The sequence below is a fragment of the Notamacropus eugenii genome, chromosome 5, assembly GCF_028372415.1.
Source record: "Notamacropus eugenii isolate mMacEug1 chromosome 5, mMacEug1.pri_v2, whole genome shotgun sequence".
Taxonomy (NCBI): Eukaryota; Metazoa; Chordata; class Mammalia; order Diprotodontia; family Macropodidae; genus Notamacropus; species Notamacropus eugenii.
In genome coordinates this window covers 9,176,903-9,191,968 of record NC_092876.1, presented here as the reverse complement: position 1 = coordinate 9,191,968, position 15,066 = coordinate 9,176,903, and the positions used below count along the sequence as shown (strand labels likewise).

Here is a 15,066-nt window from a genome sequence, read left to right as displayed (position 1 = left end):
ATGAAGAAACTGAGACAAACAAGGCTAAATGACTTGTTCAGGGTCACACAGCTAGTAAGTGTCTGAGGCAGGATTTTAACTCAGGACTTCCTTACTCCTGGTCTTGCACTCTATCCATTGTGCCACCTAGCTTAAATTATGGTTAGATGTAGATTAATATGAATGTAAATGAAGACAGAGATCCAAACCAGAGAAATGGTGATTTTATTCCTAAATTTTCATTTAATATTAATTCACTGCAGTAGCAGACAAGGAAACCACTTGGATATGAGGTTCGTTATTGCCCCTATGCTTAAAAGAAGTTAATTATTGCAAAAAGATATAATTAATTACATCTACAAAATAAGCAGAGATAGGCACCCTCTGCAGTGAGGCCAGCAGTCAGCGGTTTTACAAAGGTTAAGTAAAAATAAAACAAATTACACCCAGTCACTGTAATCAGAGCCAGCTGATTACTCACATGTTCCCAGTCACCCAAACCACACTCTGCTGACATTCTTTCCATTTGTAATTGGCATTGCTCCCTTGCTGACCTTCCAGAGTCATTCAAGAAATGAGTTTCATTTTTCAAATGGTATTTTCTTGCGTCTGACAATGTGAAAATTTGTTTCAGTATACTCACTGCTTTCCTCACCCCCACCCAAACATTCAACACAATACCTTGAAAGATAGTATACACTATTGACCATAAACAGCCAATAAATTCTTTGAAAACCAATGGACAGATAGATATTAAGATTTTAAGGACTTAATGGAGTGCTTCACATAAACACTCAAGTATTGGTCTCTGTCGACCCAAACAAGTTTTTATTTATTGAATATGGATGTCATATTGGAATGTTTAGGAGAAGCAATCCAGCAATAGAGTGGTAGTCAAGGGAACCCAGTTCAGTTCCCAGAAGGGCACTAAGTGGCAGTGAGCTCATTATCCCTTCACAAGTTGGAGTGACTTTTCCTTGTCCATGTGGATAATTCCACCAGGAATGATATTATCAGCTTTACAGCTTATCTGCTGATATTTGGGTACAATCCATTATCTACTTATTTACCTGAGTTTTGGAGTCTCTGAGGCTAGAGAATCTTCAGGTACCCACAAAAAGTGTATCTCTGGGCAAAAGGAGAACTAGAAAGGAACTTGCCTCTTAGCTAAAATTTCAAGTCGGGGGAGTGCTGAAGGGAATAAACGTTCTTGTGATGCTTGTATTCACTATTAAAACCTTAAACATATACCACTAATGAAGATGAAATTAAAGCAATTATAAGGGGTCATTGTGTCAATAAATTTTAGAGTTTAAGTGAATTAGACAAAAATTTAGAAAATTATAAATTGCCTAGATTAGCTGATGAGGAAATAAAATATCCAAATAAACCTATTTCAGAAAAAAAGAAATTGAATGGGCCCTAAATGAACATCCTAAGAGAAAAGCGCTAGGACCAGATGGATTTACAAGTGAATTCTATCAAACATTTAAATATCAATTAATGTGAATATTAAATACCTTATTTGGAATAATAGGTTAAGAAGGGATCCTACCAAACTTCTTTTATGAGATAAATATCATACTGATTCCTAAACCAAGAAAAGTAAAAACAGAAAAGGAAAACTATTGATCAGTTTCATTAATGAATATGGATGCAAAAATACTAAATGAAATGCCCATTAAAAGATTATAACAATATATTACAAAGATCATACATTATGATCAATTGGGATTTATACCAGGACTGGAGGGATGGTATATTATAAGGAAAACTATTGGCATATTTCATTTCCTCAGTAATGAAAATTTAAAAGATATGACTAAGTCAATATATCAATCATGTGATTATTATGATCAAGATTTATATAAAGCCAGAAAATATTTTGATAAAGTTTAACATTCATTTCTATTAAATATAATCAAAAGTATTGGCATAAATGAATTGTTCCTTAAATTGATTTTTAAAAAATCATTTATCTAAATCGATCAGCAAGCATTGTTTGTAATGAGGACAAACTAGAAGCCTTCCTAGTAAGATCAAGTGTGAAGCAAAGATATGCACTGTCACCAATATTATTCAGTATGGTATTGGAAAATCTAGCAACAGCAATCAGAGAAGAAGAAGAAATAGAAAGAAAACCAGAATAGGGAATGAGGTAATAAAGCCATCTCTCTTTTTTCTACTACCTCCCTCAATCTGCCCTCCCTTCTATAAGTCCGCCCATTTTCTTTCTGTTTTCCCTTTCTACTTCTTCCTTGCCTTATTTCCACCCCATCCCCCCAACCCCTTCCTCTTCCCACGTCATATAGGGTAAGTTAGATTTCTATACCTATGCTATTCTCTCATTGAGCCAAATCCCATGAGAACAGGGTTCAAACGGTACTCATCTTTCTCCCTTCTTTCTCTCTATTGTAACGGCTCTTTTGCCTCTTCATGTGATGTAATTTATTCCTTTCTGACTCCTCTTTTCCTCTTCTCCCATTACGATCCCTTTTCACCACTTAATTATACTTATTATCATCATGTCTAAGTGAACTTATGCCCCCTGCCCTCTATGTATATCCCCAATAAATACTGTAATAAAGATATTGTTCTCATGAGTTTCAAGTATCATCTTCCCATATGGGGATGTAAACAGCTTGTCCTTAACATGCTTTTTTTTTTTCTTTCTTTCTTGTTTACCTTTTTATGCCTCTCTTGAGTGTTGTATTTGAAGATCAAATATTCTGTTGAGCTCTGGTCTTTCATCAGGAAGGTTTGGAAGTCCCCTGTTCCCCTGAATGTCTATCTCCTCTCCTGAAGAAATATACTGGACTTTGCTGGGTAGTTGATCCTTCGTTGCAATCCAAGCTCCTTTGCTTTATGGAATGTCATATTTCAAAACCTCTTATCTTTGAATATAGAAGTTGGAAGGTCCTGCATAATCCTGACTGTAGTTCCATGACATTTAAATGGTTTCTTTCTGTTTGCTTGTAGTATTTTTCTCCTTGACCTGAAGTTCTAGAATATGGCTACAATATTCCTTGGCATTTTCAATTTGGGCTTTGTTTCAGGAGGTGATTGGTGGATTTTTTGGATGACTAATTCATCCTCTGCTTCTGGTTTCTCAGGGCAGTTTTCCTTGATGATTTCTTAAAAGATTCTGTCCAGGCTGTTTTCTTGATCATGGCTTTCATGTAGAACAATAAATCTTACATTATCTCTCCTGGGTCTATTTATTGGGTTAGTTGTTTTTCTAATGAGGTATTTTACATTTTCTTCTAATTTTTTCATTCTTTTGATATTGTTTGACCAGTTTTTGATGTCTCCTAGAGATATTAGGTTTCACTTGCCCAATTCTAATTTTTAATGAATTGTTGCTTTTTTTCAGTTAACTTTTGTATCTCCTTTTCCATTTGATGAATTCCTACTTTTTAAGGAGCTGTTCTCTTCAGTGTACTTCCCTCCCACACACATTTTGCCAATTGTATTTTTAGAGGAATTGGTTTCTATACTCAATTTTTGTCCTTCCTTTTCCAAGTTGCTGACTCTCTCTTGAATACCTCTCATTTCTTTTCCAATGTTTCTTCTACCTCTTTTATTTTCTTTTTAAAATCCTCCTTAACTCTTTCAAGAAGGCTTTTTGGGTTTGATACCAGTTCATATTTCCCTTTGAGATTTCAGATGTGGACATATTGATAATGTTATCTTGTTCTGAATTTTTGTTTTGATCTTCCCTGTCACCGTAATAATTCTAAGTTAATAGAAATCATGAGTCAGTGATTTTTTTGTTTTGATTTTTTTTTTCTGTTTGCTCATGGTGTTTGTCTTTTTCTTGGCTTTCAAAGTTGATCTGTGCTTTGGGGGCACAAGGGGCAGTGTCCCATGCTTCTTGTACTAGGGGTCATGGGCCTGTCTACTGGCTTTGTGTGTTAGGACTTCAGGTGCTTACTGGTGCTGAGCTTGTGCTGGTGGTGGTGGCTGGTGTGTGACAAGGTCAGGTGAAGTTTCCGTGCAGTTACCTGAGGTTATATTGAAACTCCAGGGCTGGGAAATGAGGGGAGTGGAATCTGGTTGCTGAAGATGACTCCTCACTGGGGCTGGTAGGTTCAGCTTCTGGTGGATGCCTGTCCACAGGCACATGTAGTGGTTCTCTGATCTAGAATCTGCTGGGTTCCATTGGCTGTGCCAAGGAATACGGGGATGAGGGGGAGAATCCTGGTGTTGGTGTTTGCCTGAACCACCATTCTGGGCCTCAGGACCTCCTGCTGGTTTGCTGAGGTGAGGTTTGCTGCTCCTTGACAGGATATCTCCCATCCTGTGATGCTCCCATTCCACTACAGCAAGAGGGATCTTTCCTGTTAATCCCCTAAACCTCCCAGGCTAAAAGACTGCTGCACCCCATCATTCTGCTGCTTCTGATGTTCCAGAATTTTTCCTGGGGTGATATTTTCTACGTTTTTTGAGGTCAATAAGGGAGGCTGAGAGTGACTGACTGCTTACTTCACCATCTTGGCTCCTGGAAGCAAAAGTATCTCTTTATGATAATAGACTTGGAAAATCCCAAAGACTGAACTAAAAAGTTATCTGAAATAATAATTTTAGCAAAAGAGGAGGATAAAAAGTAAATTCACATAAATCATCAGCATTCCTATGTATCACAAAGAAAACTCTGAAAGAGGAGATAGTAATAAAATACCCCTTCAAATATGACTCTAGAGAGTACAAAATACATGGGGGTACTTCTGACAAGACAAACCCAGGAACTGTATAAACAAAATTATGGGAAAAACTTTTTGTACAAATAAAATCAGATTTAAATAATTTGAGAAATGTTAATTGTTCATTAATAAGGAGGACCAATATAATAGATGTGGACAATTTTATCTAATTAATATATTCAGCACCATTCCAATTAAATTATCAAGAAATTATTTTACTGAATTAGAAAAAAATAACAACAAAATGCATTTGGAAGAACAAAAAAGTCAAGAATGTCAAAGGAAATAATGAAAAAAAATGTAAAGTAAGGAAGTTTAGCAGTACCAGACCTTAATCTATATTATAAGGCAGTAGTTATCAAAACTATCTGATACTGAGTAAGAAATAAAAGATAAATCAATGGAATAGAGCAGGTGTACAATTTACAGTAGCAAATAGACATGGCAATTTTTTATTTGATAAGTGTGAAGACTTAAGATTTTGGCATAAGAATTCATTATTTCGTAAAAATTGTTGGGAAAACTGAAAAGTAGCATGGCAGAAACTGGGAATAGACCAATATCTTACGATTTACCAAGATAACGTCAAAGTGGATACATGGCCTAGATATAAAGAGAGATTCTGGAAGAAAATTAGAAGAAGGTGGAACATATTACTTATCACACTTACGGATAAGTGATAAACAAGAAACAGAGCAAAATTAGGTGTAAAAGGGATAATTTCTGTTATATTAAGTTAAAAGTATTTTGCACAAATAAAACAACTATAGGTAAGGTCAGAAAGAAAGTAGAAAATTACAGGAAATTTCTACAGACATTTTCTCAGATAAAGGTCTCTTCTCAAGCATATGGAGGACTTTGACAAATCTATAAGAGTAGGAGTAATTCTCAAACTGATTAATGACCAAAGAATATGAACAGAAAATTTTACAATGAAGAAATCAAAATAATTTATAGTCATGTCAAAAAAAATGCTCTACATCATTACTGATTAGAAATGCAAATTGAAACAACCTTAAGATATCATTTTAAACCTAGCAGAATGGCTAAAGTGATTGAAGGGGAAAGTGACAAACGGAGGGAAAGTGACAAACGGAGGGAAAGTAACAAAACTGGGTTACTAATTCATTATTGGTGGTACTGGGAACTGTTTCAACCAATTTGGAAAAGAATCTGAAATTATGCCCAGAGCATTATTAAACTACCTATACCTTTGATTCAGCAATATAACTACCTGGGCTATTTTCAAAAAGGATTAGAGAAAAAGAAAAAGAACCTATATGTTCTGGAATCTTTATAGCAGCTCTCTTTGTCATGGCAAATAAATGGAAATTATACTGATGCCCATCAACTGGGAAATGGCTAAAAAAGTTGCAGTATATGATTGTGACGGAATACTACTGTGGTATAAGAAATCATAAGCTCAATGATTTTGGAAAATATGGAAAAATTTGAAGGAAATAATGAAGAGTGCAATGAGCACAACCAAGATAACACTGTATACAGTAACAGCAATATTGTTTTAAGAATGACTTTGTGCATAAATGCATAAGTTATTTTGACTATTATAAATACCTGTTAACTATGAAGGACACATGAAGAAAGATGCTATCTGCATCCAGATAAAGAAACGATAAGTAGAAGTACATGCATAATAATTTTATATATACATATGTGTATATATTTGTACATATGCAAATATATACATATGCATTATGCCTGTATCTATCTATATATAATTTGTATCTAATTGAAGCCAACCCTAGGGTGGAGGGGCAAGGGAAGATAAAAATTAAAAAAAACAAATTTATATGACAATTTTGCTGTATATTTGAAAGGAATAGCAAGTTGTGCATAGTAGATTTGCAGTTTCATGTGCAATCATCTTTTTATTATACTGTGTTATGGAAACATTTGTTGTATTCCATGAATTAAAGATATGATAAATTTTAAATAACGGGAAAAAAATTTGCTTTTCTTGTAATTCTCTGACAGAACTAGAAGATACAAAAGAAATCACCTTTTTGTAGGTGTGGATAACACACTCCTTCTCCCCTTATGCTTTAATAGTCTTGTTCAAGGATAAGGACTTTTTTCCTAAATTGAGATAGGGCTTTTATCTGTGTCCTCCAGAGAGGGTCTCCTTGTGAAGACAGGCTGACAATGTGTATTGCCAGGAACATCCCTTATTGGGATCCACGGTTCTCAAAAGGTAGCAAACTTTATTTCCTCATATCTGGGTGAAAAACTAATAGCTACATATAGAAGAAAATAATTGTTGTATCATAACTTAAGTGAAAATTACAAATAAACTGGCCTTATAAGTACTGTTTTATAGATCTCTAGATAAGATTCCTGGAAAGAATATGTATCTTGCTCATCTGTTAGTATGGTACAACACTAGTTAAAAGCACAGGTCACAAGAGAGAATGAGAAGTCAATTTCTTTACAAAGCCAATATGGTAATATTTATTCAAGATCATGAGACACTTTCTTTTTAAAATAAGTTTTTTTGATATTTTCTGTTTCTTATAACACCATAGTATCTCATGTGTCCCTCTCCTTCCTACAGAACCAGTCCATATGATACACAGTATTATTTAGAGATGGAAAAAAGTCAGGAAACTGATACATTGAAAAAATATCAAAACACATGCAATATGTAACACCTTAGGTCTTTCACTTCTTTGAAGGGGTATGTTGAAGGTGTCTTCTGTCTCTTCATTTAAGTCTCACTTGATCTTTACAATCTTATCACATTTGCTTTTAATATTTTGGTGTCACTATTCTCTCCATTTACACTGTTACTATGTGTATTGTGTTCTTGATCCCGCTTACTTCACTCAGCATCAATTCATACAGATCTTTCCATACTTCTCTGTATTCATCACACACATCATTTCTTACAGCCCAGCAATCTTCCATTACATTCATGCACCACACTTTGTTTAGTCATTCTCCAATTGTTGGGCATCTACTTTTTTTTCCAGTTCTTCATTATCATAAAAAGTGCTGCTCAACATATTTTGAAATTCATGAGGACTTTTTTTTCTTATCAATAGCTTCCTTGGGTTATAAGCCTACATGAGATACTTTCTATGTGAATTTGAAACTATGCCATTTCATGAATGTCCTTTATTGAATCCATTGCTAGTAATTTATGATGCAAAGAGTCCTTAAAATTGCTTCTCCCCTTGGGTAGTTATCTTTCTGCATTGTGCAGTGCCTGTGTTTGTTCTTGATGTGTTTTTGTCTGCTCATGGTTGAAAGTGTTGTTTCCCTAATCTAATATTTCCAATAACATGGTCAATGGGAAGGGAAGAGAGAAGTAGGGGATTTGTTTCTTTTCCTCTCCCCTCAAGAGCCATTCCTTCTAAAGTGCTTAACTTCAAATAGAACCAGCCCTCTGAAAAAGACTTCCTGAATGACTAGGCAGGTTCAACAATTGATGGACTTATTGATGAACTTTCTCTATCTATTTGAAAATGGTAGAGGTATGGTTAGCTCATTTGGTTAATCTATCATGATTTTATCTTCTTGGCTCAATCAAAGAGGTTCTCCTCCCAGACTACCTTACATCTACTCTGTATATGTCTTGTTGGTAGCTAGTTATGTACGTATTATCCCCTCTCTCAGACTGTACGATTCTTTAGGGCAGGAACCATTTTTTTCCTTACTTTTTTCCCATATCCATAGATCAATGAAATTTTTGGCATGTTGTAAGCACTCAATAAATGTTTGTTGAATGATTGATTTGACACTCTGATTGTATGAGTACTGTAATTTCAGGGATAGAAGACTGGATTTAGGGATAGGAAGACTGAAGTTTCAGTCTTCCCTTAGATACTTAACAGTTATGTGATTCTGACCAAGTCATTTAACCTTTCTCAGCCTCAGTTTCCACATCTATAAAATGGATATAAAACAACACCTACTGCATGATATTATTGTGAGGATCAAATAAGATAACACGTAAAATTCTTTGCAAACTTCAAAGCAGTATAGAAGTGGTAGGTATTAGTAATTGTAGTCAATAATAAGTGATTTTTGATTGATGGGAGAGCTCCATGTGCAGTAAAGGAAGGAAGTATGACCTTCAGGATCAAGCCCACCAGTACCTGAGACAGGGGATCACCCATTAGAAATGTTTCATTTGGATATGAATGTGATGACTAACCATACCATGTAGAAACTACTTAATCTGAGTCCATTCTCCCCGGAGGTGACACAGGGCAGAATGTACTCTTGAAGTGGTGGGGTGAACAGAGAATGTTTATACTCCTGTTCTTGTCATTGTTCTGAAGTAAATATCACTTTGTAAAAGCTCTCTACAATGGATGGTAATTGGAAACCGTGCCTGTTTGAAGATCTCAGGCAACGGAAAACTAAGGAAACCCAGCTCGTTTTGGGCAGCTCATTCTTTGGAAGACGTTTCTTTGGAACAGACTTGGGTTTGACTTTCAAATTCTAGCAGTGACACCTCCTTTTGTACGCATGGGGAAAACAGAATAAGTTCAATCTCAGTTACATACGACAGTCCTTCAAATGTGAGAAATGTTTTTTTCCCTCCTAAACCTTCCCTTTTTTTGAGACTAAATATCCAGGGCTCTTTCAATCAATTCTTACATGGAATAGTTTCCAATGCTCTCACAATCTAACTTGTAAGTCAGCTCATCTATGTCCTTTGAAAATCAATGTCCTAAGCTAGACACAAGACTTCAGATATGACCTGTTCAGGAATTAATGTTGTCAAGACTTGAAGCAATCTTGGCTTTAGAAGAGAAACAATGAAGGTTCTGGTCAGAGGTCATGAGATGCACCTGAAACCTGAACAAGAATTTTCTAGACAATATCCCTGGCAAATAGAAATTAAGACTTTTTCTTTTGAAGTCCTCCAGTGATGATAAGCTCATTTTTTCTTAAAGTAGCTTATTCCACTTTTCTGCCACTCATCGTTAGGTAATTTTCCATTGTGTAAATCCTAAAAAGGTGACTTAGAGGCATCTGAGGTCATGGGGTTTATTATTGGCCCGCTTTTAAATATTATTTCCCATAAATCATTATACTTCTCTTTTGTTATTCCATTTCATTACATCTGCTCAGTGTTCTTGATTTACCAGACTTGATATATCTTTGGGGTCAGTTTTATTTCTCCTCCCCCCTTTTCTTTTAATGGTTCTTAATTATAGAATATGAGCTCCTTGAGAGTGGACACTAATTTTAACCTTTTTTTTTTTTGTATGCCTAGTACTCAGCACATTACCTGGCTCATAATCAATAATTAATAAATTATAATTGATAGATTAATTGAATAAAACTTACTGGGCTTCAGATAAGCATGTTTTTATTGACCTTGGTGAAATGTGTCCCATCCCATCAATATTCCTATATTTTTAACTGTGGTCCAGAAAAACAATACCCAGGATCATATATCATCTTATTAGCTAGCCAATCACCTCCCCCAAAATATCTTTTATTTTTTTAATCCCTTACCTTCAATTGGTGTTGATAATGAAGATACAATCCATGTCCTTAAAGCCTCCATCTGTTGTTTTTCAGGGAATCATAATCCTTAACAAGACTTTTCAAGTTCCTTTAGGTGTTGTGTTTGTCTCTATATGTCAGCAGAAATGATCAGTTATCATCAAATTGCCAAGCCTTGGAAAATTCTCTACTAGGTCCCAGATACAAAGGCCAGGAAGACAGCATGCCTCACATTTTTATCCTAGGCCAGCAAATAACTCTCTTATTAATATTTGACAGAGACTCATTAGCAATCACAATTTATTTTGTCCTTTTCTGACCTAGGTGAGATGATCCCTTACATGATGGACTTCTTGGTTCTGTATTACCATGCCTTGGAACAAAAACCGCTTCTTCTAAAGATGATCTAGGAATCCCCACACCCCATCGTTTGCTAGAATAAAATAAATAACAGGATTTATTTAATTTTGTTCACTCAGCGGCTTTCATTGATTTTCTTTTTCTTTGCCAGCATAAGTTAAATAGGTTAGAATTTCCTTCTACATCTTCAAGTATTTTTTTGGTTTCTTCCTTAAAACACTTCTTATGGAATTTTGTATTATCCTTCATAACTTTGCCTCCTTGCCTCAAGTCTCTCCCTACTTCAATCTATCCTTCACCCAAGTAACAAAATGATTTTGCAAATCACAGTTTTTTTCCATATCAATATCCTATTGAAAAAAACTACTTTGGCTTTCTATTATTTCTAGGATCAAATATAAAGTTGTCTTTTTAAAACTAAAGCTCTTTACAACCCAGCTTCTTCCTGTATAGGCTTACCTCCACACATTCTGTGATCCAACCATACTGTCCTACCCTCTGTTCCTCACACATCTTCAGTGTGCGCCATTTTCTACCTTCATTTCATCACCTTTTGCTTTTTAACTTTGGCTTTGAAACCAATAACTACATGAACACTGCGAAAAATATCCTGTTGGGGTGTAAGCTCAGTTTCATGAGGACAGTCTCGGGCAGGTAAAAGTGAGGACCTCTAAATCTTAGAGTTCTCATGAGGACCCCCAGGGAACAGCTGGGAATTGAGGCGTGAAACACGGGCTATCTCGTGCATTTCCACCTCCTCTCAGTGGGAAACTTGCTGGGAAAAGCATCCCACCCTTGAGATTGGCCCGTGGTCTGAGCACACCTGTTGTTGACTAGCTAGGGGCTGAGAGCAGGCACGGTATTCACGTGCAAACTATGCAGCGGGAGAGCTTAAGTAGGGACAGAAAAGCCTGAAGGCCCTCTTCGGGAGGCGGAGTCCCCTCCGGGGGCTCTTCTTGCTGCGGGGCCCTTGGAGGGAAGAGGGTCCCTCCCCTCTTCTACTCCCATCCTCTTGCTGTATGATCCTTGCCCCTTGGGAGGAGAAGGATTCCTCTCTCCTGAGGAAGAATTCACACTGCACATGTAACTAAGACCCTGAATAAAGTCTAACCCTTGTTCAACTCTGGAAAGTCTCTTCTCTCAACACGTTTATCCGGCTGATCTCCGAAGACCTGCAACAGGTAAGAAAGGCTCGGATAGCCCTTAGGCCTCTAGGCCGAACAATATCCCTCCCTGCTCTTGTTCCTCTAGATATGTTGTCTTTCACATGACAAGGATGACCTTTGTGTTTGTATTTGTATCCTTAGAATATAGCAAAGTACCTTGTATTTTGTTGTTATTCTGTTGCTTCAGTTGTGTCACATTCTTTGTTTGGAGTTTTCTTGGCAAAAATACTTGAACAGTTTGCCATTTCCTTCTTCACCTCATTTTACAGATGAGAAAATAAAGGCAAACAGGACTAAGTGACTTGCCCAGGGTCACATACGTTTTAAGTATCTGAAGCCAGATTGAACTCAAGAAGATGAGTCTTCCTGACTCCAGGCCTGTTACTCTATCCTCTGTACCACCCAGTTGCCCTATCCGGTGCACAGGAAATGGCTAATAAATGCTCATTCCCTCATTCATTCATCATTCAATTAACCAGTGATATTTACCCACCTCATTTCAAATTACAGTTGATATCCAATGATCTCCCCTTCTTCCCTTGGCACTAGGCTCTCTGAAGGTGAAATTGCTTCATCCTTTTTCCTCAGTTTCCTCGTCAGCAAGATGAGTGGACTGGACTACAGGATCTCATAGATCCCTTTTGACATTTTACATTCTATGAGTTTAAGTCTAAGCTTTGGTCTCCAAACTTTCACCCTGTATCCTCTGGTAACTATTTACTGGTATGATGCTGAAGATCTGGTATGACTCCTTTCTGATTGAGACATTTCAGAGGCATTCATTTCCTTACCATACCTATTCCTACCCCAATGTATGTGGTTAGTGTTCTTAATTTTTAAAAAAGGGCAAAAATATATTCACAGATTTCTTCTATAAAACAAGATTAATTACAATCAACCTGGTTGGGAAGAAATTGAGCCTGTGATAAAAGACACCAATGCAAAAGTTACTAAGGCCCCAATGAGTAATTTTAGTGATATCGGTATGGAGAACTACATAACAGGGACAAAGACGAAATATGTCATAAAGTATATTCAGTGCTTTTAGGAAATAACAATTCTTCCATCAGTTGCTATAAGATCATGTCCTTCCTGGACCAGTGAATTCTCCTAAGGCATTTGTAGAATTCTGCCTTGTAGAATGGGCACCTCAAAGTTCAGTCAAACACTTAGAATATCTGAATAAGCTATATATGTAACCCACCTTAGCAAGTCAGGATGCTTATAAACTCTTTAGAAATTATGTTTAGCTTACACAATTAGCATCTCAAAATAATAACTGGGAATAGAGTTAAAGGCAATTTATAATCTAGCAGTTCGAGTAACTGAAAAAATGAAATGTCATCAAATGAAAATCCTCCAGAAACTTGTAGGCAAATTTTGACTTCATCTCATCATTTATGAACTTTCAGAAGCGAGTGAGTCTTTTCTCCTTAGCCCAGTCCTGGATATCTGCACGGCCAAAGATTACATAGACGATCATTCCTGCCAGATTAATTGCAGCTGATAGAAAGAACACGTTCTTCCAGCCGGATATAGAGTCCTGTGGGTATAGAATCTCTACTAGTATCATTCCAAAAATTTTCCAGTCTTCTAAGTCCCCAAATTCTACCTTCAGTCAAAATATAGAAGAGTCCCATGATAGATGACATCTACTACAGGATTTTCATTTTGCATCATGGTGCAAGTAAATGATTGGCAGCAAAAAATAAAAATCCAAAAACCCAAGCTTCAAAAGATGGGTGGGGCAAAAGACATTTACAGTGGAATTACAGCTTATTCTACTTTATTTAGGAGTTTACTTATTAGCTCTTCATTGTTCTGAGGAAATGTAGACAGTAGTATAATTGAAAGGTTTTGTTTTTTTTTTTTATAAGTTCTGGTGTGATTTCTATTTAAAAAATCTCTAGTACTCTAACTTCCTTTTAGATCATTAAATCCATTCTTGGATATCCAAAAATAAATAGCAAAATGATCCCTGGGGAGGCTATATTAGAGCAGAATTAATCTCAGTTTGGATCTACCAGAAAAATTACTACTTTTGAAGGTTCAGGCCTGAAATCAGGAAGGACTGCATTCAAATCTAGTCTGACACACACATTAGCTGTGTGACCCTGAGCAAGTCACTGAAGTTTTGTTTGGTTCAGTTTCCTTAACTATAACATGAAGATGATAACAATGCCTATCTCAGAACATTGTTATGAGAACCAAATGAGATATTCGTTAAAAAAAACAAAAGCATGCCACATAGTACATGATACATAGTAGGTGCTACATAAATTTTTTTTCCTTTCTCTTTATTGACTCAACACTCTGGACCCTTTTCTTTACCAAGTGGGTCTCACTTGACCCATTTGTGAAATTCAATTTCAAGTTCTGTTGGGTGTTTAATTTGTGTTCCTATGTTGTGTTTCTCTCTACAAAATGTTTGTTCAAGGCAGAGCTTAAATTCTTTTTTTCAAAGAATGTGGTTATGTGTTACCTGATTTATGAGGTATCCAGTAACAGTGGGTGAAAGTATTCCTGGTATCATAGTAAAAACTCCTCCAAGTCCCATGAGAAAGGTAGTATACCTGAGGAAAGAAAAAAATTCCAGGTTAAACTGATTTTTCACTTAGCCTGACATAAGCTATTACCCCATTATTTGAACAGGAAGCTTATCCCACATATTTTTATAGAATATGGGCATTTGACCTTTACAAAATCCTACTCTGATGCCTCATTGTGGTATGGAGGTGACTATGGGTTCTTCAATACTCTGCCAGCAAGGAATAAGCTTTGTAAGTTTCTACTGTGTCAGCAAGGCTTTGACTACAATCATGGCAACGGCTGAAAGCAGGACCAGCTTCACTAAGCATGGGGAAACTCTTGACCAGTACCTGGCCACTTGGTAATGTGATTTTTTGGCTATGCCACCCATTAATAAAGAAAAAAATTACTTTTAGCTAAAATTAGCCCCTTGCACTTCTGCAGTAATAGAATGGTAGAAAGAGGTCAAAAAGTGTAAGAATCACAATGGATTTGGACCATGTGTAAACTTGAATTTGATTGCTAAAATGTGAAATGCCTGCCTAATGAACAATAAATAGACATGCTGTTGGAGGAGCCAAATCACCTAAATCTTGATATTTTTTTTTCAATAAATGAAATCCAAAGAAACAAGTACTTTGCAGCTCAATGTAAGTCTGAGTCACAGGTAGCCCATGGAGAGGCAAAGAAAGGAACTGAGAGAGTACATTGACTATAGATCAAACAGGCATAAAAATATTTTTTCATATGCTATCTGGTCATCTTGTATTGCAATACTGATAAGTATTTGCAAAGGACCTTATGAATAAATTGCACCTTATGTACCCACACTTGTTACTGAGGAT

The 15,066-nt window shown here is 36.2% G+C and overlaps 2 protein-coding genes across 4 annotated transcripts in view; both read right to left on the bottom strand.

Moving 5' to 3' along the window:
* The window catches only part of LOC140503277 (probable small intestine urate exporter), a 147,722-nt gene extending 134,619 nt beyond the window's left edge, over positions 1-13,103 (bottom strand). For 2 of the 3 annotated variants that reach the window (XM_072607109.1, XM_072607111.1), the window contains exon 1: positions 10,176-13,103. The gene's annotated coding sequence lies outside the window, so the exon portion shown is untranslated. Of the gene's footprint in view, positions 1-2,664; positions 4,460-10,175 lie in introns of those variants that run through there. The other variant, XM_072607110.1, reaches the window with a different exon arrangement.
* A 44-nt stretch (positions 13,104-13,147) lies between these two features.
* The window catches only part of LOC140503278 (probable small intestine urate exporter), a 69,448-nt gene continuing 67,529 nt past the window's right edge, over positions 13,148-15,066 (bottom strand). Inside the window, exons 11-12 of the mRNA XM_072607113.1 lie at positions 14,175-14,265; positions 13,148-13,235 (exon numbers count right to left, since the gene is read on the bottom strand). Coding sequence (XP_072463214.1) covers positions 14,222-14,265 — 44 coding nt within the window. The 3' untranslated portion in view covers positions 13,148-13,235; positions 14,175-14,221. The remainder of the gene's footprint in view (positions 13,236-14,174; positions 14,266-15,066) is intronic.